Genomic DNA, 19888 nt, shown 5'->3' on the forward strand with positions numbered 1-19888 from the left:
GAGAGTAGTAGAGAGTGAGTAGAGTGGAGTAGAGAGTACTAGAGAGTAGTAGAGAGTGAGTAGTAGAGTGTAGTCAAGAGTAGTAGAGAGTGAGGAGTAGAGAGTAGGAGAGAGTGAGTAGTAGACAGTAGTAGAGAGAGTAGTAGAGAGTGAGTAGTAGAGAGGAAGTAGTAGAGAGTAGTAGAGTGAGTAGAGTAGAGAGTAGTAGAGAGTGAGTAGTAGAGAGTGAGTAGAGAGTGAGAAAGTAGTAGAGAGTGATTAGTAGAGAGTAGTAGAGAGTGAGTAGTAGAGAGCAGTAGAGAGTGAGTAGTAGAGTGTAGTAGAGAGTAGTAGAGAGTGAGGAGTAGAGAGTAGTAGAGACAGAGTAGTAGAGAGTGAGTAGTAGAGAGTAGTATAGAGTGAGTAGAGAGTGAGTAGTACAGAGTATAAGAGAATGAGTAGAGAGTAGAAAGTAGTAGAGAGTAGTAGAGAGTGAGTAGTAGAGAGTGAGTGGTAAAGAGTAGTAGAGAGTGAGTAGAGAGTAGTAGAGAGTGAATAGTAGAGTGAGTAGACTAGAGAGTGAGTAGAGTAGAGAGTAGTAGAGAGTAGAAGAGAATAGTAGAGAGTGAGTAGTAGAGAGTAGTAGAGAGTGAGTAGTAGAGAGTAGTATAGAGTGAGTAGTAGAGAGTGAGTAGTAGAGAGTAGAGAGCAGTAGAGAGTGTAGTAGAGAGTAGTAGAGAGTGAGTAGTAGAATGAGAGTAATAGAGAGTGGGTAGAGTAGAGAGTAGTAGAGAGTAGTAGAGTGAGTAGAGTAGAGAGTAGTAGAGAGTAGTAGAGAGTGAGTATTGGAGAGTAGTAGAGAGTAGTAGAGAGTGAATAGAGTAGAGAGTAGTAGAGAGTAGTAGAGAGTGAGTAGTAGAGTGTAGTAGAGAGTAGTAGAGAGTGAGTAGTAGAGAGTAGTAGAGAGTGAGTAGTATAGAGTAGTAGAGAGTAGTAGAGAGTGAGTACAGAGTGAGAAAGTAGTAGAGAGTGAGTAGAGTAGAGAGTAGTAGTGTAGTAGAGATTGTGTAGTAGAGTGTAGTAGAGAGTAGTAGAGAGTGAGGAGTAGAGAGTAGTAGAGAGAGAGTAGTAGAAAGTGAGTAGTAGAAACTAGTAGAGAGTGTGTAGAGAGTAGTAGAGAGTGAGTAGTTGAGAGTAGTAGAGAGTGAGTTGAGAGTAGTAGAGCGTGAGTAGTAGAGAGTGAGTAGTAGAGAGTAGAAGAGTGAGTAGTAGAGAGTAGTAGAGAGTGAGTAGAGAGTGAGAGTAGTAGAGAGTAGTAGAGAGTGGGTAGAGAGTGAGTAGTAGAGACTAGTAGAGTGAGTAGTAGAGAGTGAGTAGTAGAGAGTAGTAGAGAGTGAGTAGAGCAGAGAGTAGTAGAGAGTGAGTAGTAGAGTGTAGTAGATAGTAGTAGAGAGTGAGGAGTAGAAAGTAGTAAAGAGTGAGGAGTAGGGAGTAATAGAGAGAGAGTAGTAGATAGTAGTAGAGAGTGAGTAGTAGAGAGTGAGTAGTAGAGAGTAGTAGAGAGTGAGTAGTAGAGAGTAGTAGAGTGTAGTAGAGAGTAGCAGAGAGTGAGAAGTAGAGAGTAGCAGAGAGTGTATAGGGAGTGGAGTGAGAGAGTAGTAGAGAGTGAGTAGTAGAGAGTAGAAGAGAGTGAGTAGAGTAGAGAGTAGTAGAGAGTAGTAGAGAGTGAGTAGTAGAGTGTAGTAGAGAATAGTAGAGAGTGAGGAGTAGAGAGTAGTAGAGAGAGAGTAGTAGAGAGTGAGGAGTAGAGAGTGAGGAGTAGAGAGTAGTAGAGAGTGAGTAGTAGAGAGTGAGTAGTAGAGAGTAGTAGAGAGTGAGTAGAGACTAGGCCTTTAAGCTGAATCAGTCTAAGTCCTTCCTTGCTAGCACCCTTCAATCTGCTCACACATTAGCAATCGTGGCCTAACTTTTCCCCCACACTTGATTGTCTCTCTCTTCCCGTATAGGGTAGAAACGCTCTCAACTGGTCACCCTACGCCCCTCTAGGTCCACGTTTTTTCTTCCCCCTTCCCCGTGTGGCCCCGACACGATGGAACACTACGGTAACTTCACCTACGCCATCATTTACCCCCCTAACCTATCAAAAAAAGCAGCGAAAAGCTTCAAACACAACTTTTTAAAAGCCCATCCTGAAACCCTTATAACTGACCTTTACTTCTCAATGAACAATGGGCTCATTAAGAACGATATCATTCTTTACACCAAAAGAAGAGCTCAATGGAGAAAGGCCGTTCTCGCTCTCTTCAGGGTATCGCGCACGAAGAAAACCGCGCACGGATTCATTATATCCATCCTTCCCTCCCTATTCTTTAACGCGGTAGCCACTATCAACATCTATCATAACGGTATCATTCTTATCCAAGCTTCAGACCACAACCTCAACCTGTTTGATCACATTTTCCCTCGCATCAAGGAGAGAGTCACTCTTTCGTTCCCTTCCTTTCCTTCGAATCGCTCCGATCATGTCAGCCCCCAGCTGGATCCCGAGATTAGACAGAATGCCCACCCGTCCCCATCAGCGCCCACTTTAGGTCCAGATCCCAACGACTCACCATCTAACGACGCAATCCTACCCTTAACCCCCTCTCAACTCATCTCCATTTACCCCCTCACCACCCCTCACGTCGGATGTATGACGTTACAACGCATGCTTTTACAACGCATGCTGTTACAACGAAAGTTTTACAACGCATGCGATGTTACAACGCATGCTTTTACAACGCAAGTCTTTACATCGACATACACTAGATGGCGTGCTGACATTAGAAATGTGTAATTTACTATTCTAACTCCAGTCCACGTTGCAGTAGGGAAGGTGTTTGGATAGTAAACGACACTATTTCTAATGTTAGCACGCCATCTAGTGCAAGTCGATGTAAAGACTTGCGTTGTAAAAGCATGCGTTGTAACATCGCATGCGTTGTAAAAGTTTTGTTGTAATGGTAGTGCGGTGTAAAAGTTGCGTTGTAAAGGTTGTTCCCCCCTCAGCTCCCCACTACACCTCCCCCACCATGCCACCCCACACCCAATTCCTGTTATCACCATGTCAGCCCCTCCTTTACTCTGACTGCTCTTAGCCCTACCGCCTCTCTCCCCCCGCACATCGCATCATCTCCCCCATCTCCACCCCTCACCATCAACTCCAGTTCCTCCACTCAGTCCGTCAGCCCCACCTACACTATCATAGACTCCGGCACGGCCATATCGCATAATCCACCCACTACGCCATCTTGCACTCCCTCTCCCCTCTCTGATACTTCCAAAACTCTCCTTTTGCACGGCAGCCCCACCTCTTCTCTGACAGATCAGTGCGTAACCAACCCTCTCGCCCCCCATCTTAAGACCTTCTCACTCCTCCTTCCCGCCGTCACCCACTCAGATAGAGCTTTATACCTCGTCCCCAACCTCAATCCCCCCTTTCAGGACACTGCTGAGGCCACTACCCAGTTTTCCGACTCGGCACTCCCCTCCAATAAGGAAACTTTCTCACCTGTCCTGAATCTTGACAAACTACTCTCAGCCCTCCTACAAATCAAATCTGACATTCGTACACTGCACGACCTTATGGTACAACAACCTAGACCCTTTCGTTATTCACACAAACTCAGTTCCTCCACACCCCCCAAGACCGTAAGACGCACTCATCATCTGCGCACATTCTCCCAGGCTAGGGGACCTCCAAGCTGGAGCACTGTCCCGTTCCCGAATGACATCTCACGCCCATGCATCTATCCGACTCAGAATTAAAAGCGCTCCTTCATTCTTATGAGCCACCGCACCCATCACATAATGCTGGACCTCCAGCTACGGCTCACACAGACTCCAGAATACCTGCTATACCTACCAACTCACACCGACCCATCAGACACAACCCCAGAGGTATTGTTGCAAATAACCTCACTAGAATACCCCTCAGAAGTGAACCATCCATAGCATCCATCAAGCAAAATCTCAGCTGTATCCTGCTGAACTGCAGATCTGCGTCTAGACACGCTGCGGATATAGCTGACCTACTTATTGCTAACAAACCAGACATTCTGATCCTGACTGAAACTTGGCTAAAGGAAACGTCTACCCCCATCATGGACATCCTGCTTCCCCCTAACTCTGACATCACCAGACTAGACAGAGCTGACAGACAAGGAAGGGGGTTAGCCTGCATTCACCAGATCAGCCTTACAGTTTCCATCTCTAATGCCCCTTCGGTACCCTCATGCGAATATCTTTGCTTAAACATAGCCAATAACAACAAACAAATTTGCTCTCTACACACCTTCTACCACCCTCCCGGTGACAACCTAACATTCATTGAACACCTCATGGAAATTCTAACATCTAATGACAACCAACAATATAAGCAAATCTTCTTGGATGACTTCAACCTACACTGGGATGACGAGAACGACCCTGGGGTAAACAGCCTCAAAGCCTTCCTTGCTGACCTCAATCTTGTCCAAATTTGTAACAGCCCGACACACGACAAAGGTGCCACTCTAGACCAAATAATTTCCAAAGCGGGCGCCACACAACTTGTCTCGATTCTCCCCTGCGACTGGTCTGACCATCATGTCATTTCTTTCCAAATCTTGGAAACGATTAAACGACGCCCAACTCAACCCTTGAGATCTAAGACCTGGAAGATAAACCTGAAACTCGCTGGCTCGAAACTCTTTTCATTAGTTAATTCTAACCATCTCCACCCCCCTGAAGACCTCAAGGATGTTCAGGAGCTGACCAGTCACTACTTCCGTTCCATGAACAACCTACTTGACAATATTGCCCGCTTCAGCTAAAAAGTACCTCTACTAAAGAGTCAAAACCCTGGTACGATGGGAGACTAAATGATGACAGACGCACTCTCAGATTACTGGAACGTCGTTGGAGAGCTGACCCCTCTACTCATCACCTCAAGCTTCTCAGACACTCCAGAAACGCTTACTTTAGGAAGATCAGAAAAGCGAAAACCGTCTTCTTCAGATCACAACTAGACAGGGCCAGGAACCGCCCCAAAAAGCTTTTTGATCTTATCAAAACTCAGACCAATAACCCTCCCAATCTCCCTAACCTGATCCCACCCTCTCTTCCCAATTGTGACGAATTTGCCACCTTCTTCGCGACCAAGACGGAATCCATTAAATCAGACCTAAGAAAAGACCTCTTAGTCATTGCCGACCAGAGTAAGAACCCAGCTCTGCCCTTGGCAGAGGCTCAAGAAAATGACCTCCCAAAATGTAAACTAAAAAACAACGCATCATGGTCCCACTTCAACACTTACAGTGAAGAGCACATATTAAAGACGCTAACTTCTCTGAAACCCTCCAATCACTTCTTAGACCCACTACCGGCCAATTACCTAAAAGACTTCATTCCCCTAGTCCTACCCCTATGGACTAAGATCATCAACTCGTCCCTTCTTCAAGGATCCATCCCGGACAGCCTGAAAACAGGGCAGGTCTCTCCGATCCTTAAGAAACCTACAGCTGACCCTTCGGATCCAAACAACTATCGCCCGATCTCCAACATCCCAATGCTGGCCAAACTCCTGGAAAAATGTGTTAATTCACAGCTGAACAACCAGATTGCTCAATTCAACCTACTTAACCAGTTTCAATCAGGCTTCCGAGCTGATCATAGCACTGAATCGGCCATGACACATATTCTTGACGACGCGCTAAAAATCCTAGACCAAAACGAAGCCTGTTTACTAATTCTTCTCGATCTATCCTCAGCTTTTGACACTGTCAAACACGACAACCTGCTCACTCTCCTGAAAAATAGAATGGGAATTTCGGGTTCTGTTTTTAACTGGTTCACCTCCTTCCTGCAAAATAGATCCCAAAGCTTCAAGGTCAACCAATCTCTGTCCAACCCCATGCCAGTCACGCTATGAGTTCCACAAGGCTCTTCTCTCTCTCCCACCCTTTTCAACCTCTTTATGGAACCACTCACCGATCTTCTCAGCTTTGCCAAAATTCACTTTCACATGTACGCTGACGATACCCAAATATACATCAAGATTCATTCTCTGGAAGACATCAAATCACTAAACTCCACACTACAAAAAACCCAAACCTGGCTGGCCGAAAACCACTTGAAACTAAACTCCCTCAAAACTGAATTCCTCCTAATCGCTCCCCCCAACAAATCTCCAATCATACTCGAATGGATGAAACACCTTACAGCTCTTAATGGTCATCCGCTAGTCGTGGGCTCAGCAAAATCTCTGGGGGTCACGCTTGACAGTAACCTAAAGATGCAGAAACATATCAGCGCCGCCACAAAAGGAGCTAACTTCCATCTGAAGACTCTTCGTAAACTAAAACCCTTTTTACCGGCCCAAGATCTAAAACTAGCGGTCCAAGCATTAGTAATCCCTCGTGTGGAATACGGGGCAGTTACCCTTTGCGGCCTTCCGAGGACATCGACAGCCCCACTAAGAGCCACGATCAACTCTGCTGCGAGACTCATCACGGGCTCAAAGAGAAACTCCCACATTTCACCAGACTTGAGAGCACTCAACTGGCTTCCGTTTGAAGCCAGAATCCATCTGAAAATCGCTTGTATGACCCACAATGCCCTCCACCACAATACCCCCCACTACCTAGCTCAGAAATTGGTGCGCTCTTCGGGCAACAGAGCCTCCAGGAGTGCCAAGACTCTTCTTTTGAAACCACAAAGATTTGCCAAAAAAAAAAACCTATAACCGATCCTTCTCGGGCATGTCTCCTAGGATCTGGAATGCCTTACCCATTGAAACAAGAATGAACCCTTCTTCTGCCGCATTCAAAAAAGAAGTGAAAGCGATCCTCATGGCTAAATTCACATGAACTTTGTTGCGGTTTTCTGTATATTATGTTTGGTGACTGTTTGTTTGATACTCTTTAGTTTGTCCCTATGTATAGCTTAATCTTTATGACTTTCAGAACTGCACCTATAACCTGTTAAGCGCTCTGTTACTCGCAAGAGTCTTGTTCGCGCTATATAAAACTTCAAAAATAAAAATAAATAAAATAGTAGAGAGTGAGTAGTAGCGAGTACTAGAGAGTAGAAGAGAGTAGTAGAGAGTAGTAGAGAGTGAGTAGAGTGGAGGGGAAACATCCTTTACCACGCAACCATTACAACGCGGTATGGTTACATCGTGGTTTTAACAACGCAAGTCGTTACACCGACTTGCACTGGAGGGCGCTGTAGGCTAAGGAATAGTGTGAATTACTTTCCAACACCTTCCCTACTGTACGTAGACTGGAGTTGGAATAGTAATTCACACTATTCCTATGTCCAGCGCCCTCCAACGCAAGTCGATGTAACGACTTGCGTTGTTAAAACCGCGATGTAACATACCGTGTTGTAATGGTATGCGTTGTTACATCATACATCCAGAGTGGAGTAGAGAGTACTAGAGAGTAGTAGAGAGTGAGTAGTAGAGTGTAGTCGAGAGTAGTAGAGAATGAGGAGTAAAGAGTAGGAGAGAGTGAGTAGTAGAGAGTAGTAGAGAGAGTAGTGGAGAGTGAGTAGTAGAGAGGGAGTAGTAGAGAGTAGTAGAGAGTGAGAGTAGAGAGTAGTAGAGGGAGTAGAGTAGAGAGTAGTAGAGAGTGACTAGTAGAGAGTGAGTAGTAGAGAGTGAGAAAGTAGTAGAGAGTGATTAGTAGAGAGTAGTAGAGAGTGAGTAGTAGAGAGCAGTAGAGAGTGAGTAGTAGAGTGTAGTAGAGACTAGTAGAGAGTGAGGAGTAGAGAGTAGTAGAGACAGAGTAGTATAGAGTATTAGAGAGTGAGTAGTAGAGAGTGAGTAGTAGAGAGTAGTAGAGAGTGAGTAGAGAGTGAGTAGTACAGAGTATAAGAGAATGAGTAGAGAGTAGAAAGTAGTAGAGAGTAGTAGAGAGTGAGTAGTAGAGAGTGAGTGGTAAAGAGTAGTAGAGAGTGAGTAGAGAGTAGTAGAGTGAATAGTAGAGTGAGTAGAGTGAGTAGACTAGAGAGTGAGTAGAGTAGAGAGTAGTAGAGAGTAGTAGAGAGTACTAGAGAGTAGAAGAGAATAGTAGAGAGTGAGTAGTAGAGAGTAGTAGAGAGTGAGTAGTAGAGAGTAGTATAGAGTGAGTAGTAGAGAGTGAGTAGTAGAGAGTAGAGAGCAGTAGAGAGTGTAGTAGAGAGTAGTAGAGAGTGAGTAGTAGAATGAGAGTAGTAGAGAGTGAGTAGAGTAGAGAGTAGTAGAGAGTAGTAGAGTGAGTAGTAGAGAGTGAGTAGTAGAGAGTAGTAGAGAGTGAATAGAGTAGAGAGTAGTAGATAGTAGTAGCCCTCAGAGGAACCCTCATCAACAGACCCCCAGGACCACAAGCACAGTTCCGCGACTCCATCACCGACCTCGTCAGCACACATGCCCTCACCTTCACGGACTACATCCTCCTCGGGGACCTGAACTTCCACCTCGAGAACAACGACACCAACTCCTCTCTGATCGCCAACCTCGCCAACCTCGGACTCAGACAACTCATCACTACACCCACCCACTCTGCCGGCCACACGCTTGACCCCATCTTCTGCGCAAGCTCCCAAGTCTCCTTCAACCACACCATCGAGCTCCACTGGACCGATCACTGTGGCATCCACTTCACCTTCTGGAAACCCACCAAGCACCACCGCACCCAACAAATGCCGCGCCGCTACTGGAGCAAAGTCACCGAAGACCAGCTTTCCACCACCCTCGCCCAGAGCCCACCCGCAGATCCGACCGACCCCGACACTGCCGCTCGCAACCTCAAACAGTGGATCAACGACTGCGCCAACACCCTCACCCCACTCCAGAAGCCCTCCTCCTTCACACTAGCAAGAAAGCCAGCTGGTTCACCGAAGACCTCCAGGCCTCCAAGCGAACCTGCCGAAAACTCGAAAAAAGCTGGATCCGTGAACGAACACCGGAAAGCTACACAGCCCACAAGAACGCCACCCACAGACACCACCACCTCATCAGATCTGCCAAAAAGACCTCCTTCAACGACCGCCTAGACAACAACGCACACAACAGCAAAGAGCTCTTCAACATCGTGAAGGAACTCTCCAACCCCAGTTCCAACACCAACGACATCCCACCTGCACAAGACCTGTGCGACTCACTGGCCACCTTCTTCCATCGCAAGATCACAGACATCCACGACAGCTTCAACGCCGTCACCACCCCGGCAACAACGAAGACCCCCGCTCCCACGACCACCACTCGCACCAACTGCCTGATCACCTGGACCAACATCAACAATGACGACACTATCAAGATCATGAACACCGTCCACTCCGGATCCCCGGAAGACCCCTGTCCACACCACATCTTCAACAAAGCCAGAAGCACCATCGCACCCCATCTCCGGAAAACCATAAACATCTTCCAGACAGCGACATTCCCGGAGAGCTGGAAGCACGCAGAGATCAACGCCTTAGTCAAGAAACCCAAGGTGGACACCAAGGACCTTAAAAACATCCGACCCATCTCCCTGCTCCCGTTCCCGCCGAAGATCATCGAAAAGGCCGTCAACAAACAACTGACCAGCTTCCTCGAGGAGAACAGCATCCTGGACCCATCCCAGTCCGGGTTCCGCAGCAACCACAGCACCGAAACTGCCCTCATTGCCGCCACCATTGACATCAGGACCCTGCTAGACAACGGAGAAACCGCGGCCCTCATCCTCCTGGACCTGTCAGCCGCCTTCAACATGGTCTGCCACTGCACACTATGAACACGCCTCTACGATGCCGGAATCCAAGAGAAGGACCTGGACTGGACCTCCTCTTTGCTCTCCGGCAGAACACAGAGCGTCCGCCTCCCCCCCTTCCGCTCCGAAGTCACCCAGATCATCTACTGCGTACCCCAAGGCTCATCCCTCAGCCCAACGTTGTTCAACGTTTACATGGCACCACTCGCCCACATCACACGCTGGCACGACCTCAACATCATCTCCTATGCCGCCGACACCCACCTGATCCTCTCCCTCACGAAGGACCCCCACACCGCCAAAACCAACCTCCGCGAAGGAATGAAGGCTGTCTCCAACTGGATGAGGAACAGCCGACTGAAACTGAACTCGGACAAGATGGAGGTCCTTATCTTTGGATCCACCCCCTCGGCCTGGGATGACTCCTGGTGGACGACTGCACTAGGAACACCCCCAAAACCCACGGACCACGCACGCAACCTAGGGATCATCCTCGAATCCACCCTCTCCATGACGAAGCAGGTCAACGCCGTCTCCTCCTCTTGCTTTAACACCCTCCTCATGCTTCGCAGGATCTTCAAGTGGATCCCCACCGAAACAAGGACAGTCACCCAGGCCCTCGCCAGCAGTAGACTGGACTACAGAAACGCGCTCTATGCAGGAGCCCCGGCCAAACTCCTGAAACAGCTTCAACTAATCCAGAACGCCTCCGCATGCCTGATCCTCGACATCCCTCGCCGCAGCCACATCACACCTTACCTGAGAAACCTGCACTGGCTCCCTGTCAACAAGAGGATAACCTTTCAACTTCTCACCCACGCACACAAGGCACTCCACAACACCGGACCAACGTACCTCAACAGCCGACTCAGCCTCTACACTCCCACCCGCCAGCTCCGCTCCGCAGGTAGCACCCTCGCCATGGTCCCCCGCATCCGAAGAGTGATTGCCAGCGGCAGATCATTCTCCCACCTCGCCGCCAAGACAGGGAACACCCTCCCCATTCGCCTGCGGCAGACCGAAGACCTTCTGACCTTCAGAAGACTCCTCAAGACCTGGCTCTTCGAACAGTAGCAGCTCCCCCCCCTAGCGCCTTGAGACCCTCACGGGTATGTAGTGCGCTTTACAAATGCCATGATTGATTGATTGATTGAGTAGAGAGTAGTAGAGAGTGAGTAGTAGAGAGTGAGTAGAGAGTAGTGGAGAGTGAGTAGAGAGTAGTAGAGAGTGAGAAGAGAGTAGAGTAGAGAGTAGTAGAGAGTGAGTAGTAGAGAGTAGTAGAGAGTGGGTAGAGTAGAGAGTAGTAGAGGGTGAGTAGTAGAGAGTGAGTAAGAGAGAGAGTAGTAGAGAGTGAGTAGTAGAGAATCATAGAGTAGAGAGTGAGTAGTAGAGAGTAGTAGAGAGTGAGTAGAGAGTAGTAGAGAGTAGTAGAGAGTGAGTAGTAGAGTGAGTAGTAGAGAGTGAGTAGTAGAGGGTAGTAGAGAGTGAGTAGTAGAGAGTAGTAGAGAGTGAGTAGTACAGAGTAGAGAGCAGTAGTGGAGAGTAGTAGAGAGTGAGTAGTAGAGAGTGAGCAGTAGCAATCCACTAACCGGCTACCTCTCCAATCACTCATTGACGTAGATGCTTGTCTTTGACCCTGTACAACTCTTGGCTGCGTGTATGATTGCGCCATACAGATACCAGAAACATGCAGCACTAAGCATGTAAGGACCCGTAGTTTTACTTTCCCATTATAAGTACAGGCCTGCTAGACCCAGCAATCTTGCTGGTTATCTATCTGTGTGTATAATCCGCAAAAACGTGTGCTGCCCTTGTAAAGCTTTTGTGAGCTTAACTTCAAATATAAGATGTTCGCTTCGAGGATGAACAAAGGACAATGTTTTGCACCTGGTGTTCACAGCAGGCCTTGTTGGAAGTCTCCCTCATGACATGGGTGCCAGTTGGCAGCAATGGCGTCTGATTGGTTTTCACTGGCCCTCTTTGTACGATGTACAGCATTAAATCATGAGTGGAATCAGATTTCCGTTATTCCTCCATTCTGCCTGGGATCCAAATAGCCGCGTATGCCTCATGCTTTTAATCTTTTAATTAGAAAATGTCTGTCACATTCTTCTCACAACGGGACTGGATAGGAACCAAGCGCTGCCCCCTCGGCCCCGTGATGCAAGCCGAGCTGGGTGACACAGTGGCGTTAGGAAATCTGCCCGCCCTGTCACGCCTTCCAGTAAAGCCATGGCGGCCTTCCCGTAAAGAAGAAAGGTCAAATTTCCCGTGGTGTGAGTCAGTGTTTGGGAACGGTCTGTGTACGGCTGGCATGACAGGAACTAGGGAGGTCGTCGGGCTGGCGCGCAGTGCACGCGTGCGCGCATGGTGGCGTGCTTTCACTTTAAACTGCGTTTAAAGTGAAAGCACGCATGTTCAACAAGATGGCGGCAGACTGTCCACTGTCCTTACATGCACGGGCATGCTGTTAGGTTTGGACAAATGGCGAGAGCAGCCATCTTTGTCCATCCCTGCGCGTGCATGTAAGGCTTTCGGAGAATCGATTCCAAAAGGTACTCGCAATAGCTGCTTTCGCTAGGCGAGACCTAAGAAGGGTCCTCCGGGGAAAGAATATCAAGTATGCCAAGATCTTTCCAGCAAAACTCAGAGTAATGACGGATGGGCAAGTCTGGTTCCTCTTGTCTCCAGAGGACACGTGGGACTGGTTTGAATGATGGCAAATGCATGATCCCTCGCAACATGATTCGAGGCGTCGAGAGTGGGGGCTGGATGATCGACGGGATTCCTTTAACTCAAGGGAAGGCACCCAATAGGAATAGTGTCACTCTCAGTTGTTTGTCTGTGTGGAGGGTTCCTCATCGATTGTTGTTTCCTGATGTCGTGATCGGGTGCTGTTCGGGACCGCCTGGGACTCGGCGATGAAGCTACTCTTCACCAAGTAACTTTGCTCTGGGAAGGGGGGTACATTATTGACTGTTGGACCCGTGAAATTCTTACTGCTATTATGCTATAGTTTATCTTCACTCACCACGGGACATAGTCTGCTTCTTGCCGGGGGGATCACAAGCTTTCATACATGGGCATTCTGGTTTGAATTGGGGTACTATTAGATCTTGGGCTGGGGTTGACGGGGCCACGTTCCCTCTACAAAGTTTTATGGGGTTGGGCAAACAGGGGTTCTGCACATTTGGGGGTTGGGCAGTTTGGGGTCCATGTTGCAGGGAGGCAAGGAGGGGGGAGGGATTGGGTGGTTTCCCAAGGGTTTGTTGTTTTGTCGTTCAATGTTTAATTTCATTTGCAATGTTGTTCTCTGACAGTGCAAGAGAGGTACCTATTTTGACAGTAGATCGTCCAACACTAAACATGTGATTTATTTGACCATGTTGCTGATCTTTTTACTAGTAATGAGGGATCCAACGACATTGTATAGATGCTGGGTCCGGGGCTGGAGCCCCCATTACATCTCATAAATGGCCAGAAAACAGGAACAGCCTTTTCAACTTAAATTGCTTTCATGGAATGTTAACGGGCTTGGGGATAGAATAAAGTGAGGGATTGTCCTACAATACTTAAAGAGGCAGGCCCTGATTTGGTCCTGCTGCCGGAAACTCACATACAAGGTTCCTCGTACTGCGCTTTGAATAGGTGGAGGTATAAGCTGAGACGGCAGACTACTTAACATCACTTCACTGTACATTTCACCTCAACTTCACCTCCCGACTCTTACTGATTTGGGTGCATATCTGCTCATTTTGCCGGAGGGAGAGTTGTTGCTTAGGAGTGATTATAACACCACATTAAATGGTGAAGGCGATAGGCGGCCAGCGAGGCCGGAAGAGCCGGCTGGGAGAGCGCTGGGAGAATTTTTAACAGCAATGGGCCTGTTGGATCAAGGAGAACCTACAATCCGTCCTCCCTCCAGTACACCTTTCATTTGGGTGTGCACGGGAGTTTGTCTCGTATAGATTATTTATTTTGTAGCGCAGACCAGCTTTCCCTGTTTAGAGAGGTGGGCCACCTCCCTAGGGGCATCTCAGATAATTCCCCGGTGATTGCCACATATGGTGATAGTCCCTCTGAACATAGCGGTGAAATGTGGCTTAACCCCTAGTATTTGAGGCTCCCTAAGATTCGGGAGGGATTCATTGAAATGACAGAAAATTATTTCAAAGAAAATGTGGGCTCAGTGGATTCAGACTCCACATTGTTGGAGGCGTATGAAACAGTTGTTAGGGGGCAGGGAGTATCTATGGTCGCTGGGTATAAGAAAGAAAAGCAGAAACAGTTACTTGTCCTAGAAGACAAAATAACCCAACTGGAGAAAGAGCTAGTGACTGCAGTCTCAAACATGAATTGCTCCTTAAGCAGAAGGAATATAGAGATATCACTGAAGAGGTGGCTAAGGCTCACTATCGAGCCACACAGTGTCAGATCTATGAAATAGGGGATAAAGAGAGCAAGCTTCTGGCACGGCTGGACCGACAAGAGCAGGCCTATAGGTGGGTTTCTGAAATTGTCACAGAGGGTGGCGGTTGCCTTAAGGACAGGAAAAGTATAGCAGGGGCCTTTACGGAATTCTTCCAAGCAGTATACACATCTGCAAGTGTATATTTAGGAGACGAGGCAAGAGCGCTGTTGTCTACCCTTATACTCCCTGTGTTGGATGATGCAGAGGTGGAGGGGCTTGAGCTGCATTTGACCAAAGACGAGGTTACCCTGACAATTGGTGCTTACAATCGGGAAAGGCGATGGGACCGTGTGGTCTTCCAATAGAATTGTTTAAAATTAATGCATCTACCATAGCCCCTTATTTAATAGATATGTATGAAGAGAGTGTGGTTGAGGGCATTCTTCCTGAGGCTCAAAGACTGGCGAATGTGGTGGTGATTCACAAACAGGGCAAACCTGCAGAACGGTGCGGATCGTATCGGCCGATATCGTCATTGAATCCAGAAGTGAAAATATTGCAAAAATTGGGTACATTGGCCGGTTGATAAACCTGCTTATAGGATGGATAGGTATAATATGATAAATGGCTCTTACCAACGGGCACCCTATGGAGACCGGAAGAATGCCCCAGTATACACACTGACCGCAACTACGGTGGCATTGTGGCATGCTGCAACCTCCGCCTTGGACTGGAAAAACAGTATTACCCTTGTCACCCCCTCTTTGAATCTGATTGATTGGGGCTCCTGGTTCATAGCCCAGGGTTTCGCAAGTGGGATCTCATTGGGCTCTCAACAGTAGGTGACTTATGGGCGAGAGGCAGGGTGGTCCCTTTTAGTGATCTACAATGTGATCATGATCTGAATCCGGGGGCAACCTTTCTATACCTGCAGGTGCGTAGCGCATTGTATAAATCTGTACCCATGGGCACGGACCTCCCAGCAGCCTCGTCATTAGAAGATAAACTTCTTGATGATTATTTAAAGGACAAAGTAATCTCCTTGACCTATAGGAAGATTTTATATAACCCCCCGAATGCCTTAGGGAAGATCCGTTCTAAGTGGGTGGAGGATGTGGGAAATCTAGATGATGAAGAGTGGCAGGAAGCGCTGGCCTCTCCTCAAGAGGTCGCAGTGTCGTCCACATTTAAATTGGTTCAGCTTAAGCTCCTCCACAGAGTTTAATATACAAGCTTTGCATTAACCAGGATGGGCGTTACGGGTTCCCCGCAGTGTCGCCGGGGTTGTGGGCAAGTGGGCACATACTTACACCAGTGGTGGGAATGTCCAGGTATACGGCAGTATTTGAGGAAAGTGACCTCAAAGATGTGGGAAGTTTGTGGGAAAAGTATGGAAGTCACCCCCCGACTTTGCCTTCTGAGCATATGGGAAGCGACTGACCTGAAAGCCAAAGAAAGGATCTGGGTTTCCCTTGGGAATGTAGTTGAAAAACGTAATATAGCCAGAACTTGAAAGGGAGACATGCTACTCAAACTCTGTGACTGGGAAACTGACATGGACTGGTGTATGCAGACAGAGAGGGTGGTCTATGAAGGGAGGGGTTGCCCCCAAAAGTGGACCAAGATCTGGGGTGACTTGAACAAAGCAAGGGGATTGTTATGTGAGCCGTTTCTTGATCCCTCTACACAAGATTGTATGACTCCGCAACATCATTGGTCATAAAGTCGAAATTGAAGTTCTGTAATGTGATGGAAACGTTAGACTACATTGACAAATCGTTGGTGGTTTTGGTACTTATGCACAATGTCACTTTATTATATCCTGTCATATGTTTGGTTTTCATTAATCAATAAAAATATTTATTAAAAAAAAATAATAATAAACCAAAACATTAGTTAAGGTACTCCAGTCCAACACCACATATGGCCAACCACTGGAACTACAACACTCTCCCATTGAAAATAATGGAGGTCGAGCCTTTAAAAAACCCATAGGAAATATAGTTATAATAAAACAAATTTAATATACAACAAATCTAAAAATAAAGCATGTTTTTATTTTAGTTTCACATATTTAATTTAAAATGTAATGTAACATATTTTTTTATTAAAATAGAATTACATTATTTTTAATTAATTTCCTAAATCACATTTAACATTTAATAATACATGATGAAAATGTTGTTTTGTTACTTATGGTTTGATTTTTTTAAATGTAAACTTATAAGAATAATGGTAATTTAAGTTGCTATATTTCAAATAATTATATTTTAAATTTAAATTGTGTTTTTGATCCTGTAGAATTATTGTTATCTTGTTTTACATTTGAAATATAGAAAATAATTTACATTAATATTTAACATAATAATATTTTTATCATTCTTTTCAAGTTTAAAAGCACTTTCCCCTATATTTCACCATTGTGATATGTACACGACTGTGGTGGAGATCTCCATATGGTAAAGTATAGAGAAAATGTAAAAGTTTATTAAACTTGGAAAAAATCTGGTAAATATTAATATAAATTAATTTTATATATGTATTCTAAATGGAGAAATTAAAATTAAACTGCTACAGTACTATTAAATTAATTTTGAATTAAGAATTCATTAATTTAGATACACATTATTAAATTATAATCATTTTATGAAAGATGTATAAAATAAATTATTTAAAAATATTTAAATTATATTTTAATAAAAGGTGATGTTGCATTAATGTTTGTAATTCAAATGTGTTCATAAAATAATGAATATAAACAACAGTTTTATTTTGAGATTTTTAATTCAATGAGGTTTATTTATATTTGAAACTATTTTAAATATTGTAATTTAACATTATATCCTGTGGGGTTCTTTTTTAAGCCACTGCCTTACTTATTTTCTATGGAGGGTGTTGTAGTATAAGTGGTTGGCTATGTGTAGTGCTAGACTTACTACTGCTCCTTTTTAGCAGTAGTAACTTACACTTGCAAATTTGATTACATATTACGTCTACACTTATGAATAACTTTACACTTGTAAATGGTTAATAGACAAAAGTAGCAAAGTTACTCAAAGTGTAAAAGTAAACTTAGAGGTGCAAATTGCTCACAGGTATGGTACATTTGTGAATAGCCCACAAGTGTTTCTATGAGGCAAACTGATAATGTGGTATGTGTCATCGGTTCTTCTTATGAAGCATGTCACCCTGTGCTTCTTTCTTATGTCCCATGGGACATAGGGAGGACCTGTGTGCCTGCCACCATGTCTTCCTATTTCGTATGTCAATATGTGCTTGATGTCACATTTCAAAATGTCATCTTATGTGCTCCTCTGTCCTTGTTTGCTTGTGCCCTAATCCTCCATGTTCATATAACTTTATAGTGACTCAGGGGTCCATTATGATGGCATCGCAAGGGAGCCAGGGACCGACTGCCAAAGTTGCGGAGGTCCTGCCATGTGCATTAGGATGCACCCGCCACAGTGGCGGGCGCATCCTGGGCCTTTTACATTGCGGGTGGATCTGCTGGCTGCAGACCCACTCACAATGTAAAAGTACTGTGCACAGCATTGCCATGCACTACGTGGCAGGCACCACGTGGTGCCTGCCACATAGTGAATTGCAATGAGGGGGGTACCATAGGTACCCCCCATGTGACCCCCAACACTTTGGGGGCCTGCAACGGGCCCCCAACAGCAAAAATCGCATGCCTTTCCATGGCGGCAACGCCGCCATGGAAAGGCTGCTCTCCGCCTGCATCATGATATGGATGGCGGTGTCTTGCAGACACCACCACCATATCATGCCCCTTTTCCGCCTGGCCGGCGAGTCGACCGATACAAATGCAGCGGACGGTTTTTCTGTCCGCTGCGGACCCCCCAGCCATACTAATATGGCGGGGGGTCATTCAGGTATGGATAGCGGGCGGATCGCCCCTGCCGGGCCAGCGGTGGCTACTGCCAGCCCGGCAGGGCGATCCGCCTGCCATCCTAATGGGCTCCTCAATGCCCCATATTACCATGTGTTTCTAGTAAATGAATAACTCATGTTCCAATAGCTTTCTAGTCATCTAATAACCCAGGTTGCCTTGTATTTGTATTGGTCTATTGCCCGAGGTTACCATGTGTTTCTATTTTCCACATCATCTGAGTCCATATTCCTAAAGATGACATGTGATCCCACATCACCTTCCTCTGGATATATTTTCCAAGATCTGACCCACTGATCCTAGAAAATCATGTGTCCTTGCTGCAGATTGCCTATCACAGTACCGTCTAGTAATTTGTGAAATCTATAATCTTATATACATCCTTTCGAAAGGTTTTATACAGAATTTTTAAGTTGACATTGGTACTCACATTAATCTGAATGCAAGACTGAGTCTATGTACAATCTGAACAGCACAAAGAGATTGCAGTAATGAAAGCTCACATCACAGAACTTTCTTACCAGTTTCCATACTTACCACATGGAACTGCCAGGAAGACCCACAGCAACAGGAGCATTTTGGTCGCCATTACTGAAAATGAAGCGGAGATAGGTGATGGTTAGTAGTGGAAAATGGGAATGGCAGGTAGATGAAATTGTTGATGACTTGTGCTGTTTGCTACTGTAACTACTTTACATATTTTAGAGCTAAACTGATGTGTAGGTATGCTTGCTCTCTCTCTCTCTCTCTATATATATATATATTACCTACTGGCGGTCGCCAGTAGGTAGTTATAGTTAGGACCACGTTTCCATAGGAAAACCTCAACATTCTATTTTGAATAACTTTGGCGCCGGTCGATGAATCCTCGCGAGTTTTTCAAAATAGGTGGGGCGCTACGCTCCGCTCTTACCCTGAAAGTCTCGGGGGGATTCGTCAAGCGGGGGCTGAGATAAAAGGGGGGTCCCAAAACGCGTTTTTCCCATGCATTTTTCCATAGGATCTTTAGACAGGGCTACAGCCCGAACGGCTGAACAGAATTACTAGAAATTTGGCAGAGAGGTAGTCCTCAGGTCAAGGAAGTGCCTTTTGTAGGTTTGGTGTAAATCTGTTCAGTAGATTCTGAGAAAATAGCCTTTAAATCAATATATATATCTGAGCCAGCTTACGGTGCGCTTACGGTACGCTTACCGTACGCGTACGGTGGCGTGCGCGAGCGCGATTCTGATTGGCCCTTAGATCTTAGTAAACATTCGAATCGGTCGAAACCAGGAAGCGGCGGCCGCCATTTTCTCTCTCGCACTCTGAGGGGGGAGCTGATAAACAAATGCCAAAAACATATAAAGGGGCTGTTTAGACAGCGCCCATGAACATAACCATGTTAGTTGAGTCTTCAAAGATCCCCCAAGGCAAAAAACGGTAATTTTTAATTTTTCGAAAATTTCGCCGATTACGCTTACCGTACGCTTACCGTACGCGTACGGTAAAAAATTATTTTAAAAAAAACCACACTCTCTCCACCCCGTGTGCAAATGGTGGCCGAAGGCCACCATTTGTGCATGGCTTATTTGATCACAGCATTTCCCAAAAAAATTTCAACAGATTACCTATCACAAGGAAGCGCATAATATGTCCTCCATGTGCGCACGGTGCGCGAAGCGCATCGTGCGTACATGGCCCATCTAGCGTAATGTGGGCACGCGGTGCGCGTAGCGCACCGCGTGGCCACTGTGCGTGCACGGCACTAACTGCGTAAAGTGGGCGCGCGGTGCGCGAAGCGCACCGTGTGCTCACTGTGCGGGCACAGTGCGCGAAGCGCACCGTGCGCGCACG

At 46.3% G+C, this 19888-nt stretch overlaps 1 protein-coding gene across 1 annotated transcript in view; it reads right to left on the minus strand.

Moving 5' to 3' along the window:
• Window positions 1–18646, minus strand: part of LOC146809166 (IgGFc-binding protein-like) — a 249274-nt gene extending 230628 nt beyond the window's left edge. The window contains exon 1 of the mRNA XM_085615958.1: window positions 18593–18646. Coding sequence (XP_085472084.1) covers window positions 18593–18644 — 52 coding nt within the window. The 5' untranslated portion in view covers window positions 18645–18646. The remainder of the gene's footprint in view (window positions 1–18592) is intronic.
• Between the last annotated feature and the right edge of the window lie 1242 nt (window positions 18647–19888).

This window comes from Triturus cristatus, chromosome 7, assembly GCF_964204655.1.
Source record: "Triturus cristatus chromosome 7, aTriCri1.1, whole genome shotgun sequence".
Classification (NCBI taxonomy): Eukaryota; Metazoa; Chordata; class Amphibia; order Caudata; family Salamandridae; genus Triturus; species Triturus cristatus.